Source organism: Crinia signifera, chromosome 8 (assembly GCF_055691185.1).
Source record: "Crinia signifera chromosome 8, ASM5569118v1, whole genome shotgun sequence".
NCBI classification, from domain to species: domain Eukaryota; kingdom Metazoa; phylum Chordata; class Amphibia; order Anura; family Myobatrachidae; genus Crinia; species Crinia signifera.
In genome coordinates, this window is record NC_139224.1 from 154,041,181 (window position 1) to 154,056,652 (window position 15,472).

Here is a 15,472-nt window from a genome sequence, read left to right on the forward strand (position 1 = left end):
TGCCACAAGCTATTCAAATGGCCGGTCACATTTTCAGCATTATGTTTCCAGAACAGATGAATTACTCACTTAGGGGGTTATTTTGGTTCCCTCTTTCTGACAAATTCCTTCATTAGCTGTGTACACACGGGGGAGATTTCAGCACATATCGCTGAGCGACCATATTGCCAGTGATTTGTTTGTACTGTCGGCGATAAATCGCCAGGTGCGCACTCCCGTGTGCAGCCCCTGATGGTCGCTGTTTCCCTGCCTCTTCCCCCGGCAGAGTCTCCTGTTCATCAGCGACCATCTCTGGTCGCTGATGAACTGGAGACACTGAGCAATATATTGCTCAGCAATTTATTGCTGAGCAATATAGCTCCCCCATGTGCACAGGGCTTTAGATGGACAAAACCATGTGCACTGCAGGTGGGGCAGATGTTAGCTTGGCATGTCAGGGGATGTGTGCTCTAGCTTGCCATGTCAGGGGATGTGTGTTCTAGCTTGGCATGTCAGGGAATGTGTGTTCTAGCTTGCCATGTCAGGGGGATGTCTGTTCTAGCTTGGCATGTCAGGGGATGTCTGTTCTAGCTTGGCATGTCAGGGGATGTCTGTTCTAGCTTGGCATGTCAGGGGATGTCTGTTTTAGCTTGGCATGTCAGGGGATGTGTGCTCTAGCTTGCCATGTCAGGGGATGTGTGTTCTAGCTTGGCATGTCAGGGAATGTGTGTTCTAGCTTGCCATGTCAGGGGGATGTCTGTTCTAGCTTGGCATGTCAGGGGATGTCTGTTCTAGCTTGGCATGTCAGGGGATGTCTGTTTTAGCTTGGCATGTCAGGGGATGTGTGTTCCAGCTTGGCATGTCAGGGGATGTGTGTTCCAGCTTGGCTTGTCAGGGGATGTGTGTTCCAGCTTGGCATGTCAGGGGATGTGTGTTCTAGCTTGGCATGTCAGGGGATGTGTGTTCCAGCTTGGCATGTCAGGGGATGTGTGTTCCAGCTTGGCATGTCAGGGGATGTGTGTTCTAGCTTGGCATGTCAGGGGATGTGTTCCAGCTTGGCATGTCAGGGGATGTGTGTTCCAGCTTGGCATGTCAGGGGATGTGTGTTCTAGCTTGGCATGTCAGGGGATGTGTGTTCTAGCTTGGCATGTCAGGGGATGTGTGTTCTAGCTTGGCATGTCAGGGGATGTGTTCCAGCTTGGCATGTCAGGGGATGTGTGTTCCAGCTTGGCATGTCAGGGGATGTGTGTTCTAGCTTGGCATGTCAGGGGATGTGTGTTCTAGCTTGGCATGTCAGGGGATGTCTGTTCTAGCTTGGCATGTCAGGGGATGTGTGTTCCAGCTTGGCATGTCAGGGGATGTCTGTTCTAGCTTGGCATGTCAGGGGATGTCTGTTCTAGCTTGGCATGTCAGGGGATGTCTGTTTTAGCTTGGCATGTCAGGGGATGTGTGTTCCAGCTTGGCATGTCAGGGGATGTGTGTTCCAGCTTGGCTTGTCAGGGGATGTGTGTTCTAGCTTGGCATGTCAGGGGATGTCTGTTCTAGCTTGGCATGTCAGGGGATGTGTGTTCCAGCTTGGCATGTCAGGGGATGTCTGTTCTAGCTTGGCATGTCAGGGGATGTCTGTTCTAGCTTGGCATGTCAGGGGATGTCTGTTTTAGCTTGGCATGTCAGGGGATGTGTGTTCCAGCTTGGCATGTCAGGGGATGTGTGTTCCAGCTTGGCATGTCAGGGGATGTGTGTTCCAGCTTGGCATGTCAGGGGATGTGTGTTCTAGCTTGGCATGTCAGGGGATGTGTGTTCCAGCTTGGCATGTCAGGGGATGTGTGTTCCAGCTTGGCATGTCAGGGGATGTGTGTTCTAGCTTGGCATGTCAGGGGATGTGTTCCAGCTTGGCATGTCAGGGGATGTGTGTTCCAGCTTGGCATGTCAGGGGATGTGTGTTCTAGCTTGGCATGTCAGGGGATGTGTGTTCTAGCTTGGCATGTCAGGGGATGTGTGTTCTAGCTTGGCATGTCAGGGGATGTGTTCCAGTTTGGCATGTCAGGGGATGTGTGTTCTAGCTTGGCATGTCAGGGGATGTGTGTTCTAGCTTGGCATGTCAGGGGATGTGTGTTCTAGCTTGGCATGTCAGGGGATGTGTGTTCTAGCTTGGCATGTCATGGAATGTGTGTTCTAGCTTGGCATGTCAGGGGATGTGTGTTCTAGCTTGGCATGTCAGGGGATGTGTGTTCCAGCTTGGCATGTCAGGGGATGTGTGTTCTAGCTTGGCATGTCAGGGGATGTGTTCCAGCTTGGCATGTCAGGGGATGTGTGTTCTAGCTTGGCATGTCAGGGGATGTGTGTTCTAGCTTGGCATGTCAGGGGATGTGTGTTCTAGCTTGGCATGTCAGGGGATGTGTGTTCTAGCTTGGCATGTCAGGGGATGTGTTCCAGCTTGGCATGTCAGGGGATGTGTGTTCTAGCTTGGCATGTCAGGGGATGTGTGTTCTAGCTTGGCATGTTATTAGATGTGTGTGATGTTATCACTTTAACTCCATCTCTCACTCTCTCTCTCTGTCCCTAGAATTACGTTAAATGGCATGAAGGTTTCCAGACCTGATATCCGAATTGGTCGTTACCGGATGATTAAACATGAACGAGATAAGCACAATGAACCCAATCCACAACGGTAATATCTGTTTATCGTGTTCTCTGTCTTTCATCTCTAAAAGCCAGAAAGTGCCGATATTGTACAAGTTCTTTCAAATAAAATTGCTGCATTGATAGGAATGTGTTTGTCGGCAAGGGAGGCGGTTGTAAGGAAGACAGTCAATAGGTTGACACCAAAAGGTCGACGATGAAAGTGTCGGCAACTGCCGCTGCCCAATCCTCATCCCCTAGTGGCTATCTAACAGAGGAGCCAATGTGAGGCCCCAACATTGGATACAGCCATTCTCACAATTGATTTATTACTAGATATCCTTATGGGTGGTTCTGATTGGCTCTGATGTAGCTTAAAAGTCAGTCAGTCCTGCTGGACCCTACCAGTTATACTTTGTATACTGCAACCCGCATCCTGTGGATACTATACTCGTCTGCCAGATTTCCATCCTGCCCACTATTCCATCGGTACTTTGCCTTAATTCCTGTCCTGCTCCAGTTCATTTAATTCCGTACCTCGTGTTCCTCCACGCTCAGCCTTCAAGTTGTCATCAGCACTGTGCCATAGTCCACCACCTCACAATGCCTTCACTGTGCTACTGAGGTCCAGGCATGCTCCTGTTCCTAGCCATTTGTTGTAGTCCAGTCCTCTATCTTTTTTTTCATCTTCTCTAGCAGTTGTGTGAGCCTCTACTGCTTAAGTCCTGGTGGCAACCTAAGTACCGGTTCTTCAAGCTTTTCACTAAAGGAACAGCAGGTAGCTGTTTTAGGCAGAAGACCCTCCCCAGGTCTCTAAAGGGTTTTACAAAATTGTGCTGGATTCCCTAACAATATCACTGTACATCCAGAATGAAGAGACCACATTTTATTGTTTTATTTGTGAATAAGCCACTAAACACTAATAATAAATACAAATTTTTCTTATTAACCCCTTGAGTGGTGGGTTTTGCCAGGGCAGGACTTAACCCAATAGACACAGTGGTGTCCAGGTGTGCACCACTGGCGCACCACCTCTAGAGACTCCCCCCCGACACCCCCCCCCCCCAACCTCCCATCACCTATGGTCTGGCGACCGTACGCCGGAGCTCCCCTGACCCCAGGTTTTCCTGCCCCAGCAAAACCCACCATAGTTCGTAGGAGCCTTCCCTCCTCTTCACTTCGGCGTTTGTACGCTGGAGGCTGAGCTCCCCTGCCGCCGCTGACCCAGCCGCTAGTCACAGCAATGACCACAGGCGGCAGGCTTGGGGATGTTCGCGGCGCTCGGGAGGACTCAGGCGCCTGAACTCCTGAGCGCTCCGACTACCCCCTACCTGCCCGAACATCCCTGAGCCTGCCGCCTACGTAACTGCTGTAAAGTGAATGGCGTCAGGGGAGCTCCGGCGTAGGATTGCCGGACCAGAGGTGATGGGTGGTTGGGGGGAGGGGGGGTGGTGGTTCTCTAGAGGTTGTGCACACCTGGACACCACTGTTGTGCATCTATTGTATATTAGTGGTATGCCTGGAAATTTTCCGGCCATACCACCCAAGGGGTTAATACACAATGTAGTATCGTGTGGTGTTTGCGGATGGAAACATTGTTTTCTTTGCATAGTTTCAGATAGATGCTGTCATCAATCCACCTATACAATCCCTCAGAGTTGCGCATTTGGTTTCTCTAGCAATGGCTGCAGATATGCAGCACAGAGAGAAATAGGTTCTGGGTTGGTAAATCAGGTTACAGGCAATAAATCACATTACATTTCTGTGTCATACTAACAAACTATATACCGCAGCTCTGAGAGCGTAAGAGTGTCAGATCTTTGAGTAGTAATATCTCCAGTTACTGAAGCTGTATCTGAGACTACTGTAAGAACATCACCATTTATGTCCTGTGACCAGCATGTTCTGCAACAGTAAATTCACAGAGATAATTTGTGGAGCTCTAGGACTTTTGCAGGGAATCAGCATCATCTGGTGGGGTCTCTGGGGACCGACGGTACTCAGACAATGCAGAGAGTCAGCGCTGACAGCAGCAATGGTTCATGCGGTCAGATAATTACCTCCGCTGTTGTTTAGTCACCGGTCAGTGTGACTGGCTGCCCGTGCCGTATCCAGATCAGATGCACTGCGCCAACTTGCCTGTGCTCCGTGTTTCTTATCACATTAGTAACGTACAGAGGTGAGCATACCAGAACCCATCCATCAGAGTTAAAGTTATTGTATGTACACTGCATGCATGTATGCATGTAATATGTGCACTACACAACCCTTGGCGCAGATGGTGCTTTGTCCACCGCGCATTAGCTGTGTGTGTGCACTGTCTGCAGTCACCCTGATTGGCAGCCTTTGTATGTTCAGACAGCTGCAACTCTGGCCGCTGTATACATTACAACAGGCAGTGATGTTGAGACAGAGTCTGTTCCCTGTGTGTTCAGCTCCCTTCCTGGTCTTGGGAAGTTGCACATCCAGGTCTCGTAGCTGGCTTCTGAACTGACGATGAGGAGTGATCTATTACTGCGCCGACGTTTGCTGATGGACAAGGACACACACAACTTTTCACTGACACCCTGTGAGTGGAAGGGGGGAGAGGAATGAAGACGAGGGGCTCTACCTGGCATAATGTGTATAAAGGGCTCTTTTATAGGGGGGCTCTACTGTGTGGTGTAACATGTATAAGGGGCTCTACTGTGTGGTGTAACATGTATAAGGGGCTCTACTGTGTGGTGTAACGTATAAAGGGGCTCTACTGTGTGGCGTTACATGCATAAGGGGCTCTACTGTGTGGTGTAACATGTATAAGGGGCTCTACTGTGTGGTGTAACATGTATAAGGTGTTCTACTGAGTGGTGTAATGTGACCAACAGACTCTACTGTGTGGGTGTAATGAGAATTGGAAGTATACCGTGGCCGCACCCCTTCCCAATGAAGCCAAACTATATATTTTTTCTGTATACACACTAGCCGGGTAAGTGTGCACTTACTATACTGTAACAGGTTCGGTCTGAAGTTCTTCTCCATGGCTTAGGGTGCTGCACATCTCCCTGACATCCTGTGCCAGTAACATCGCTCTCATTGCCAAATAGCAGTCTCTGGGCCAGATGCACTAAGCTTCAAAAGTGATAAAATGGAGAGTGATAAACAGCCGGCCAATCAGCTCCTGCCTGACATGTCACAGGTTGTGTTTGAAAAATGTCAGGCAGGAGCTGATTGGTTAGTTGTTTTTCACTCTCCATTTTATCACTTTTGAAGCTTTGTGCATCTGGCCCAGTGTCTTTAATAATACAGAACGTTGCTTAATACGTCCCTGAGTTCCTGTATTGTCAAACTGCAAAGTACTATTATCCTATATACGGGCAATTCCTCTGGATCTGCTATATACTTGGAGCTGTATATGTGAATACTTTTGAAAAAGATTATTTTACATAGAGAAAATCACATTATAGCCATGTCCTGCGAGCAGATTGCTGACGGCACTGATGTCCATGATTTCAGGGACTGTAAGTCTGTTTAATGCAGCAGCCTTTGTGCCATCAGTCTCCTGTTTCATGATTCTAGTCTTGTCCATTGATGCTATAGGAAGAGTTATTTGAGGAGATAAAGCCCTATGGCTACTTGAATGTGCGTGTATTGGTGTCCTGGAGTCTCTGATCCACTGCTGCCTCTGAATACAGAGCATCGGATCATCTGTGTGAACATCGGTCACCTGCATAATGGACAATGATTTCACGCTGCCAGGGCTAATGAAGCTGGTCTCAACGCAACTACAAAATGGGGCTGACACTCCCTTCTTTGTGAAATGCTCCTCGTTGCCGTCACCAAGTGGCTGTAGACTGTCTCTCAACTCAGCGCATCGCAGGCCTGATTTAGACCCTATTGCAGATTTCCGAACATCGCGATTTCCAGAAATAAGAACACACGCGCCAGTGTCGCACCGACAATTTAAGTAGTGACGAGAGGCAGTGACGACGACATGGTGGAGCAACAGTGTGGCAATGGACCATTGTGGGGTAGTTGACGCAGCTTTTTATGGGAGCATTCTAGTCAATGCTGGAGTGTACGGACTGCTCGAGGAGGGGCGCGGTGGGTGCGTGGAGGCACACACAGCCGATGTGACTCAAAACATGGCCAGCCTGTGCCAGGCTTCACAGCTCGTCTGTGCAGCCATGGGGTTCGCTACACAGCAGTTCAGCGACAGGAGCCGGCGTGTGGGGCGGCCTGGTCCTGTGCCGCCACGGGTTGCAATTTTGAGAGGATTCACAAAACTACAACCCTCTCTGAATCCGGACCCAAATCCAATGATGCAGGACCCAATCTGCACATGTGCAATACAGATTCTGTGCATGCGTACAGTTAAATAACCTTGGTTATCAGGTTTGCGTACATTTCCGAATTGGGCTCTGTGTCACCTGTAAGCCTACCTGGGGTATGAGCTTAGGGTGAGAGGATTATTGTATATTGCTGTGTAGGTGATCTCTCTCCAAATGTTAAAGACTTCTGACTCCTAGCAGCACAATCAGGGCCAGTGTGGTGTAACATGCATAAGGGGCTCTACTGAGTGTTGAAACATGCATAAGGGGCTCTACTGAGTGGTGTTACATGCATAAGGGGCTCTGCTGTGTGGTGTAACATGTATAAGGTGGCTCTACAGCAGGGCTGGGCAACACCGGCCCTCCAGATGTTAGTGAACTACACATCCCAGGATGCTTTGCATCAGTTTCAGCATGGCCACATAGCAAAATTAATGCAAAGCATCCTGGGATGTGTAGTTCACTAACATCTGGAGGGCCGGTGTTGCCCAGCCCTGCTCTACAGTGTGGTGTAATGTGACCAACAGACTCTACTGTGTGGGTATAATGATAATTGGAACTATACCGTGGCCAAACCCCTTCCAATGAAGCCAAACAGAGAGGGTAGTTAGTAGCCATATGTTGCGTGAGAGTCTGCGTGTGTGTACATGTACTGCACAGATTTACAATGTGAATATATATCAATGTATTTACTTGTACTCTGCCTAGCAAGTTGGGAGTTTTCTTGTCTTTTTTCTGGCCTTCGCTATTTCATTCCTTTTTTTGCCTTTTTTATGTTCTAGATTCACAAAGATCCAGAACACAAAGGTTTCCATGAAGAGGGATGGGATCCACACGCTGCACTATCACGTCGTCCACTCTGCCAAATACCCCATGTACACCAACATCACAGTGGACATCGGGAAGCCCCCACCTCGGCCAGCCCGAGGATAAACTCATTCATTGACTGGCACTTTACCCGACCCACATCCTCAGAGGCATCTGGGGAGTTTTCTAAGCATAAATGAACTGGACACCGACTTGTACAACCCCCAACAGCTGCGTTGCCCGGCGGTCTCAATCTCGGAGCGCCAGCGTCTTATCTGGTTTCACCAACAACAACAATGGGGGGAAAAAAATCGCTATTATGTTGCTGGAAATTGTCCTCAGGAGCTCACGGCAGTTTGCCCACTGAGGAAAGGTGATCTACTGGGATCTACTGTGATCTGCTGGCCATTGATTGCCATGCACAGAGGCAGACTACACAGGAAAAATTCCTGACTTTCCGTTTCTGGAGCTACCGTACAATAACGTCATGTTTTTTTTCTTCCTCTTTCCGTCTTTTTTTTTCACACATGATAGGGTTTGATTCTGGAACTTTTTTGTTGTGTTATTTGCCTTTTTTTTTTTCTAGGGCCGCAGGGGTGGGGCGGGGGGTGGGGCGGGGTGCACTCGCTGGCGATGTAGTTTGTTCAGGCTCCACCCACCAGTGCCATTGGAGAATAGTGTTCTACAAGCTGGTGCATTACAAATAATAAACTGTAATCTGTGACAGTTCTCCGCCGCAGATTAACCGTTTACGCCTTGCATGACTGGGGATGGAAAGGTTGGTTACCACTTTCTCTAGTATATATACATATTATCCAGAGTGATTTGTAACTGTAACGGCGGGATACAACACCTTTTTTTTTTAAATCATGTTTCCCAAAATGGTTCTGTAGATATCATGGAACGGAGGACAATCATTCAGCGGGACACAAGGAAAAAGACAAACGCCTTATGCAAAATAACATCTTCAATAGTCTTCTGATAGGCGGAAGATGTATACTGTATTGTACACGGTCGCTACCATCGTAGTTTGCAAGGGGGCGGAGAATGTAGTTCCTGTATTTACAGGGTCAGATCAACGCAGCCGAGAAATTCTAAAGGTGCCCACACACTAGAAAGATCTGCGATCGTAAAGGTGCCCACACACTAGAACGATTTATGGACCGATTGGCCGATTTTCGATAAATCGGCCGATATATCGGCTGATATTTAACTATAATCGATCGAAAATCGTCCGATGCTCGCTCCCGTGGATCTTTTGCTAAATCTTCTAAACTTACGTGCTGCACAAAAGATCAGAAGATTTAACAAAAGATCCATAGGAACGCACACGGGATCTTAAGAAAAATCTTTGGTAATTATGTGCACTTGCCTGAAATCTTTTGTCCAGATCGGACAAAAGATTTGAAGGCTAATTTATGCGCACATCTTATGATCGCAGATCTTTCTAGTGTGTGGGCACCTTAAGATGTGCGCATAAATTAGCCTTGAAATCTTTTTTCCATCCTGGACAAAAGATTTCAGGCAAGCGCACATCTTTACCAAAGATTTTTCTTAAGATCCCGTGTGCGTTCCTATGGATCTTTTGGTAAATCTTCTGATCTTTTGTGCAGCACGTAAGATCAGAAGATTCAGCTAAAGATCCACGTGACCGCGCATTGGACCAAAATCGGCCGATTTTCGATCGATTATCGGTAAACATCGGACGATATATCGGCCGATTTATCGGAAATCGTCCAATCGGCCCAAAAATCGTTCTAGTGTGTGGGCACCTTTACTTGTGTGCGTAAGAAACTCCATGCGGGTACTTAACGAGGTTGATGAAGTTAAGGTGCCCACACACTAGAAAGATCTGCGTAAGATGTGCGCATAAATTAGCCTTGAAATCTTTTTTCCATCCTTGACAAAAGATTTCAGGCAAGCGCACATCTTTACCAAAGATTTTTCTTAAGATCCCGTGTGCGTTCCTATGGATCTTTTGTTAAATCTTCTGATCTTTTGTGCAGCACGTAAGATCAGAAGATTCAGCTAAATACGATATATCGGCCGATTTATCGGAAATCGGCCAATCGGCCCAAAAATCGTTCTAGTGTGTGGGCACAAGAGAGGATCAGTTAGAGGTAAACTGAATGTACGAGGAGGAAAGTGTTTAGGAAATTTGCTGTTTATTTACCACATTCTGTGTTTATACTATAACGCCCCCCTTCCTTAATTTCCCCCCAGTTCCCCCGCCCCTTTATGTATTTTCTGTTCTAATCATGTTGCCCACTGTCTAACATGCTATGGCTGTGGTATACTGAAATATGCCCCTAATATGTGATATTACATTTTATTTTCTCCCTGTAACATGCAGCAAGCTGGGTTTGGGGCGCAGCAGACCGGGAACGTGCAGTACGTCTCCTGCTCTCTCACAGTCATCAGAGCGGTAGGGCTTCATTTGTGTGGCCCTTGTTGGGATGGGATCTCGCGCGTTTCAGCTGGTGGAGGTCGGATTTCTGTCACTGGAGAAGGATATTGTGTATTTCAGCATAGGGGAAATGGAACATTAACCAAGAACTGCATGTGATTCCCCTTATCCAGACAGAGCGCGGACCCTGCATGTAAATTATACACACATATCCGCTAGGTGGAAACGGGGTCTTATATCAGTATCCGTGCGTCAGCCATGTCTGAGTGGGTCATGTGATGTAGGTAGGTGGCCAATGGTGATTCATTATACCTCATCTCAGATGACGAGCAATGATGGAGGCCCTGGGGGAGCAGAGTGCACAAATGGACTATTTACGGTTCTTGAGTGGAAATCAGGGGGACTGGGGAGGACAACTATGGACTGATCTTTTCGTGCAGCAATTCTAGGTCTGTAATAAGTCATTACTCAAATCACAACATCTATCTTACCTCCTATTGGCTGTAAGGCTGGCCTGGCAAACCGGTCGCCGTAATCTACCAACAGGTCACGTTTTCAGGCTACCTAGCTGGTGCACAGGTGCAGACTAGATATTATCCCATATAATAAAAGCCTAACGCTGCTCCTCACCTCTATGAGCGAAATTCAAATGTTTTGTGCAGCGAAGGCCACTAGATGGCGACCAACAGAGCAATCCAAGTGTTGCTACGTACGGGAGCGCGCACGCACGGCATTGACATAATAATGGCAACAGAAGTGTGTAATAGATTTCTTACATATTCAGCACTCCTCATAGTGGTTGTATTTGGGATTGCATATTAATTAGCCACATAATGAGCTCTACCTAAAAAAAATGGTTGGACTGGAATTAGCTCCTTAATTAAATATATTTTGGTGCTGAGTCCCTTTAAATACACTTTGCAGTCTCCTAGAATTGCTGATGAGTCCTCACACGGTTCAGATCCAGAAGTTACACAGATCAGGCGGGGGTGGCGCGGGAGAAGCGGCTCCAGGCCACGGCGGCGGTGGCGCAGTCTGCATCCTTTATATGTTTATGTGAGTTGAGGGGCCGGGCGGAGGGTCTGTCCACTTTGGATGCTTCTTGTAATTATTTTTCTATAACTGTGTGAAGGGGGTTTGAAGACAATATTATTATGGCCTCAGCCTTTACAGATTTCATAAAATAATCATTTAAAAGCACTCTGGATAAGTCTCTTTCATGTCTCTGGTCAATCTTTCTCTGTAAAGTGTTTATAATGCTTCTTCTGTAGAGGGGAGGGGACCTGTTCCGGCAAGATGGAAAGACATTAAAGTACATCTGCTGGTGATATTAGATGTAATTCCATAGTTACGGTAACGACGGCGCACGTGAGATCCTGTTATACGACGTATAGAAATCCAGGGCGGGCACAGGTACCCTGATGTGTTGTTCCTTATATAACATTTCCAGTGTTACAATTAATACTGAGAGCACATAGAGAATTCGGTGCAGGACAGGAAAGCACGCTGCCAGCCAATACCCTGCGAGCTTTCATAGTGCGGAGTCTAGTTCGATGTAGCATTATGCTTCAGCACCAGATAATGCCAGTGTATACTAGGTTATACCACATTTTCCTACTTTACCTGTGTATACTTGGTGCTAGGTACAGCTCGGCACTCAGTGGCCCCCTACAGATGGATAGATTTATGGGGATCCACCTGCATTCAAGGGAGCATAGTTAAAATATATAGTATAACAAAAACGGACAACGGTGGGTCTGGAGAATATTTGGGTGAATTAGAGGGAAAATGAATTCTTCCTTGGGGACAATAAATAATGTGCCCACAGTGGACCAAAAGCACCATGGCGTCGAGTCTGCCAGTGCTTGCCATTGTTCCGGAGGAACGCAACATTGGCTACCACAGGTAAGTCCCTCAGCTGGTGCCTGGCTCATGCTGAGGGCGACTGCTGAGTTCCTCAGACAGTGACAGACGTGACTGGTATATTCTGCCTTCCAGAATTTCCCAGCATCAATTCCTTACTGATCTGAGGACTGTGAGGCTGCAACATCTCTGCAATTGGGCCTAATTCAGACCTGATCACAGGGCAAATTTGTTCTCAAATGGGCAAAACCATGTGCACTGCAGGTGGGGCAGATGTAACATGTGCAGATAGAGTTACATTTGGGTGGGGTGTGTTGAAACTGAAATCTAAATTGCAGTGTAAGAATAAATCAGCCAGTATTTACCCTGCATAGAAGCAAAATAACTCACACAAATCTAACTCCCTCTCTGCACATGTAACATCTGCCCCACCTGCAGTGCACATGGCTTTGCCCATTTTGAGAATAGATTTGTCCTACGATCAGGTCTGAATTACTCCACTGTAACGGTTATTTGTTCTGTATATTACACATATTAAGAATATTAAATCACTACCCCAGTGTTGCAAGATTTAATTCTAACACTAAGCCACCGTGCTGCCCCTCCTGTCAGGATGTAAATGCTGCACTAGAGACGATCACTCTGCCATTGATTAGTAATGACTTAGAGGGAATGACTGATCCATTGCTGCAAAACCCATTTTAGAACCCATCAGTGCACTCGGACTGCAGAGATCCTTATGGTGGCCCACACCTGCACTCACCCGTTGTTGTGACCATGGGGAACGATGAAGGTGTTCTTTGTCCAGTGACGGTGGCAGCAGCGCTGTGGAGATCACTGGAAAAAGTGTCCGCTGCGTCATTTTTACAGAGATCTGCACATGCGCAGTAGAGTGAGCGCTCTACCATGCTGGGCTACTGCCGGCACACATGAAAGGGGCCCGGATGAAGGAGGCTGCGCACGAGTCTCACCCCGCTTAACCCGCCCCTGTCGGTCTCTAGGCAGCTGGCCTCCCACACGCAGCTACAGTACAAGCATGGGGGAACACTGTGGCACTATTGAAATAAGGTCACTACAATGTGTGTAACATTTGTGGTGAGGGGCGCAGAGGGGGACTTGGACCTCATGTGGCCCTAGGCAAGTTAACCATTAGGGCCCTCCTCAAATAATGCATAGTACTATATTGTTGCTGCTGATTGCAGGCAGGATTGTTAGAGTACCTTGGCGCTGGGCACAGTCTGCCAATAAATGCTCAGCTGGGTGATCACGGGCATTGTGTATTAATCTGAATCAGGTTCTAGGTGTTTTGGAAGTGGCTTATTACATTTAAACTGACTGCCCACATACAGTGGATGAAACCTTTGTGTCTGTCCAAGTAGTTTTTATTCTATTGAAGAACATCAAAGGGACATTAGGAGTGTGGGCGGGTCCAGGTGATGTCATCGCGCGGTAGTCATGCAATGCTCCAATGTAAATGTATTGGATGGCCAGGACATCTTTATGGGGCCCCTTGGGACCTGCTGGGCCCTAGGTTGCCTTGTGGAAAATCCACCTCTGGCTGAGTATTTACACAGAACACTGCAACAACATCACCAGTATACCTTAATGACCATTTTATTGGTAAGGTTCCCCATAAACTTTAATCTGGCCCTGGAAGCAACACTCAGTGCTAGAGGGATGTCATTCCAAACCTGGACACTACGAATTGTGGTACCCAAACACCTCCGTAACCCACACTGCCAGCTCCAAATCCCAGTGGCCATGATCTTATTTCCTAATACAGCACTCACACAGAATAATTCCACTTTGTATCGCAGGGCACTGTAAGCCGGTTACACGAGTGGAGCATTAAGGGCTTTGAGACAAACAATATCCATAATTTCAGCTGTAATATACTCTGAATGACATTTGGTTCCTATACTGCCATCTTGTGGTTATATAAGAGACCTGCTGCCAATATAAAATAAATTCACACTGAAAGTAATCAGTGTTGTTTTACATCTTGAATTAGCAGAAACCAACCTGAGACTCGGATCATTACTCTTAATAACCAACATAGTGTTCGCAAATCAACCGTCACATCTTTTGTATTGAGGGTTTATTCTTCTTTCTAGCTGCAAATAACAAATGTTCATTGGAGCGTAGGTAATTTGACCTTGCTTCAAGGTATCTGTGAGATGGGTTCATTAAAGCGACCCAAAGTAGGGCTGCAGTGTAATCTGCTATGTCATTTACATAATGCATTCCCATAGACTTCTATTATATTTTACCAAGCATTAACATTTGTGAACGCTGCAGGCCATGTTACAATTGATTAGATGCAAAGCAAATGCTTGTCAGAAAGTGTGTGCACAGGTCCATTTGCTGGAACCCCAGCATCAGAGAATATTTACTAGATATCCCTAATATAGGGCCTAATTCAGTAAGGATCATATATGCTAAACTGCTTACTTAGCAATGCAAATGCAGGATGATGTGCATATAACCGCCTGCCTGCATACCACCCCCTGCCTGCTTACCTCCCCTGCCTTCTTACCTCCCCTACCTGCATACCACCTCCTGCCAGCATACTACCCTCTGCCGGCATATCACCCCCTGCCTTCTTACCTCCCCTGCCTGCATACCACCTCCTGCCTGCATATCATTCCCTGCCTTCTTACCTCCCCTGCCTGCATACCACCTCCTGCCTTCTTACCTCCCCTGCCTGCATACCACCCTCTGCCGGCATATCACCCCCTGCCTTCTTACCTCCCCTGCCTGCATACCACCCTCTGCCGGCATATCACCCTCTGCCTTCTTACCTCCCCTGCCTGCATACCACCCTCTGCTGGCATACCACCTCCTTCCTGCATACCACCCCCTGCCTGCTTACCTCCCCTGCCTGCATACCACCTCCTTCCTGCATACCACCCCCTGCCTGCTTACCTCCCCTTCCTGCACACCACCCCCTGCCTGCATACCACCCCCTGCCTGCATACCACCCCCTGCCTGCATACCACCTCCTTCCTGCATACTACCCCCTGCCTGCATATCACTTCCTGCCTGCATACCACCCCTGCCTGCTTACCTCCCCTGCCTGCATACCACCACCTGCCTGCTTACCTTCCCTGCCTGCATACCACCTCCTGCATGCATACCATCCCCTGCCTGCTTACCTCCCCTGCCTGCATACCACCACCTGCCTGCATACCACCCCTTGCCTGCTTACCTCCCCTGCCTGCATACCACCCCTGCCTGCTTACCTCCCCTGCCTGCATACCACCTCCTTCCTGCATACCACCCTCTGCCTTCATACCACCTCCTTCCTGCATACCACCCCCTGCCTGCTTACCTCCCCTGCCTGCTTACCTCCCCTGCCTGCATATCACCTCCTCCCTGCATACCACCCCCTCCTTGCATACCACCCCCTGCCTGCATACCATCCCCTGCCTGCTTACCTCCCCTGCCTGCATACCACCACCTGCCTGCATACCACCCCTTGCCTGCT

General features: G+C 48.1%; 1 protein-coding gene across 2 annotated transcripts in view; it reads left to right on the forward strand.

Moving 5' to 3' along the window:
• B4GALT2 (beta-1,4-galactosyltransferase 2) overlaps positions 1-11,322 on the forward strand; it is an 83,067-nt gene extending 71,745 nt beyond the window's left edge. For both annotated transcript variants that reach the window (XM_083157448.1, XM_083157447.1), the window contains 2 exons: positions 2,546-2,650; positions 7,691-11,322. In XM_083157448.1, coding sequence (XP_083013574.1) covers positions 2,546-2,650; positions 7,691-7,841 — 256 coding nt within the window. In that variant the 3' untranslated portion in view covers positions 7,842-11,322. The remainder of the gene's footprint in view (positions 1-2,545; positions 2,651-7,690) is intronic.
• The last annotated feature ends 4,150 nt before the right edge of the window (positions 11,323-15,472 follow it).